This window comes from Dendroctonus ponderosae, unplaced genomic scaffold (genome assembly GCF_020466585.1).
Source record: "Dendroctonus ponderosae isolate FM_Combo_2020 unplaced genomic scaffold, Dpon_F_20191213v2 Dpon_F_20191213_5, whole genome shotgun sequence".
Taxonomy (NCBI): Eukaryota; Metazoa; Arthropoda; class Insecta; order Coleoptera; family Curculionidae; genus Dendroctonus; species Dendroctonus ponderosae.
In genome coordinates, this window is record NW_026018715.1 from 14,773,112 (window position 1) to 14,775,705 (window position 2,594).

The 2,594-nt window shown below is 39.1% G+C and overlaps 2 protein-coding genes across 2 annotated transcripts in view; one reads left to right on the forward strand and one right to left on the reverse strand.

Moving 5' to 3' along the window:
• LOC109542086 (equilibrative nucleoside transporter 1) overlaps positions 1 to 2,594 on the forward strand; it is a 42,772-nt gene that overhangs the window by 14,971 nt on the left and 25,207 nt on the right. The gene's annotated exons all lie outside the window — the stretch shown is intronic.
• LOC125504438 (equilibrative nucleoside transporter 1-like) lies at positions 952 to 1,652 on the reverse strand. Its single transcript, XM_048666386.1, has 3 exons — positions 1,380 to 1,652; positions 1,182 to 1,321; positions 952 to 1,128 (listed from the first exon to the last, which is right to left on the reverse strand). Exons 1-3 carry the CDS (start codon positions 1,500 to 1,502, stop codon positions 972 to 974), a joined length of 420 nt encoding a protein of 139 aa, XP_048522343.1. The 5' UTR covers positions 1,503 to 1,652; the 3' UTR covers positions 952 to 971.

The window sequence follows — 2,594 nt, forward strand, 5'->3', positions numbered from 1 at the left end:
GAACGCTCATTTGTACATCATTCTAGAGATAAATAAATGGCCTTTTTAGAAAGTGAACCATGGATGGGGAAATGTTGGCAGTTTTCTCAAAAAAGGCGTGAATTCAAGAAGTTTCAGATTTGCTTGGTTTTTTATTGAGTTGCAAAATCCACTTGAACATGATGCTGCTTTTTTCGAAATTTCTCAAGAACCATTCGAGCCACAGAATTTGTTTTGGCATCGTTGGATAGAGAATTGAAAAGTCGATTCAATCGGAACAACGTGAGTGAGCAGATTCGAATAGTTTTGACTCAGAAAGCCAAATTTGAATATCACACACTTAGGTGCAAGATTATGCCAAAATTTCATGTTTTCCGTCCCATTTTTGCTCATTTCTCGGACATTTTTCATTTTCCCCCTGAATCCTCCCTTGCAAGAAGGGAGTTTACCTCCACATGCCCAACAAGGTTGAGTAGCCAGTTTGATTGGAAAAACCCCTTTATTTACAGAAACGGACAAAATTGCCTCGGTTCTTCCACTTGGCGTCTCAGCAAAAGAATCTAATGTTTCCCAATTATGGGTTTGTGTTGAATTTTAAATCTGATGATGGCGCTGTTGTCTCGCCGAAACGTTATACGAAATAAACGATATCCACATTTTTATTTGAAGAGAAACAAAACGCTTCGAAGAAACCCATTTCAACGCCACATCGAATAATACATATAAAGCGCGCATTACATTTTAGTAGTAAACAGACTGCATTTTTCCATAAATTTTGTTTATGAATCAGTTTGCTACTAAAATCTAATGCATAATTGTGCAACATTTCAGTGGCAGTTCTGGGGCGATTGGTTAAATCTACGTCCAATGAAGGATGGGTTTGGATCGGGACTTCGGCTCGGCCTGCCCAAATGCCCGATTTTTCACCCAGTGAACGCGACTTTTACGCCTTTTCCAGGCTCCAAAATTTTGCCTCAATTATCAGCTAATACCTAATACTTACTGTTTAAAAAAACCACAGTAATCATAGTGATAAAGAAGAACGAATAAGGCCACATGCTGGTATCGACCATAGCCAAGGCTATGGTTATTATAAAGATCATGATGTTTATTACTATGCTCCACATGATTCTGAGAGTCAAATCACCTCTGGAATGGAAAAACACATTAGGGTTGAATGGGCGGGCAAAAGGGCGACTTACTTGATAGGCACGAAAATGTTGAACCAGTTAAAAATAACATTAGGAACTTGTGAACAAAACGTCAAAATTTGCATAAAATTCGCTACATAGGGGAAGTTGAAGCCAATAGAGTCCTTGCCCAGTTTGTACACAATAAAATACTGAAACAAGGCGAGTTTCAGTGGGGAATTGATCGGTTTTCCGCGAGGTGAAACTCACCGAAATGGCATTGATGAACATATTCCAAGGCAACAAAGTGGCGATACCATGTATCAAAAATATGATATAGACGAAGGAGTATTTGTCTCGTGGGGTGTGGATCTGTAGGCTGGCGTTATCCATTGTGAGATTGTTGAAATTGAGCTCGGCCTCCGATAAATCGTTCCCTTCCCAAGACGGCTGCAGTTTAACTGGCTTCTGAAGATGCGTCCTTTCATGGCTCTCCTCTCCGCCAACAACTAAACAAACGAGAATTCAATTAATTGCCCTTTACCTGTCTGCCATCGGCCCATCATTCCGATGATCGATCGCAGCAGGTCAATCACTGCCTTTCCACCAAAAATCTTCTTCATGCAACAGGATGAACACGCTGAACTTGTTCTACTTTAATGCAGTTTTATGTACTCGTTTGCCCAATAGATTGGGCTTTTTTAGGACAAGTGCAATTTTGCGGGACGTTTCATCAGCTTTAAGGACCGATATCTTCAGAGGTCATGTCAGGAGCAAAGAATATCAAGCGCATTTTTTCCTTCAATGAAAAATTGCATTGAATCAATGCATTCCAATTTGCATATGAAAATTCCAGTCTTTGAATCATTTGCATCTCGATTACATTCAGTATATTTCCCAACAATTAATTGCAATATTAAGAGCCTTTCCACTCAAATCGGTTTTTGCTCCCAGCTGAAACTTTTTTTGAAGTGTCTGCAGTTGCGTTAAAACGCTCAGTTTTCAACCAATATTTGCAAAAGGCCGCACAATTCAGCGTTTGATGCCATTTATGTGAAACATTGAGAGTCTTTAGATTCATCTCTCCTCTATAGACTGTGAAAAATGCAAGTTTGTACTTGCTCTCAGCTGAAAGTTAGAAGTTTTTTTTGAAGAGACTGCACTTGCGTTGAAACGCTCAATTTTCAACCAATATTTGCAAAAGGCCGCACAATTCAGCGTTTGATGCCATTTATGTGAAACATTGAGAGTCTTTAGATTCATCTCTCCTCTATAGACTGTGAAAAATTCAAGTTTGTACTTGCTCTCAGCTGAAAGTTAGAAGTTTTTTTTGAAGAGACTGCACTTGCGTTAAAACGCTCAATTTTCAACCAATATTTGCAAAAGGCCGCAAAATTCAGCGTTTTATGCCATTTATGTGAAACAATGAGAGTCTTTAGATTCATCTCTCCTCTATAGACTGTGAAAAATTCAAGTTTGTACTTG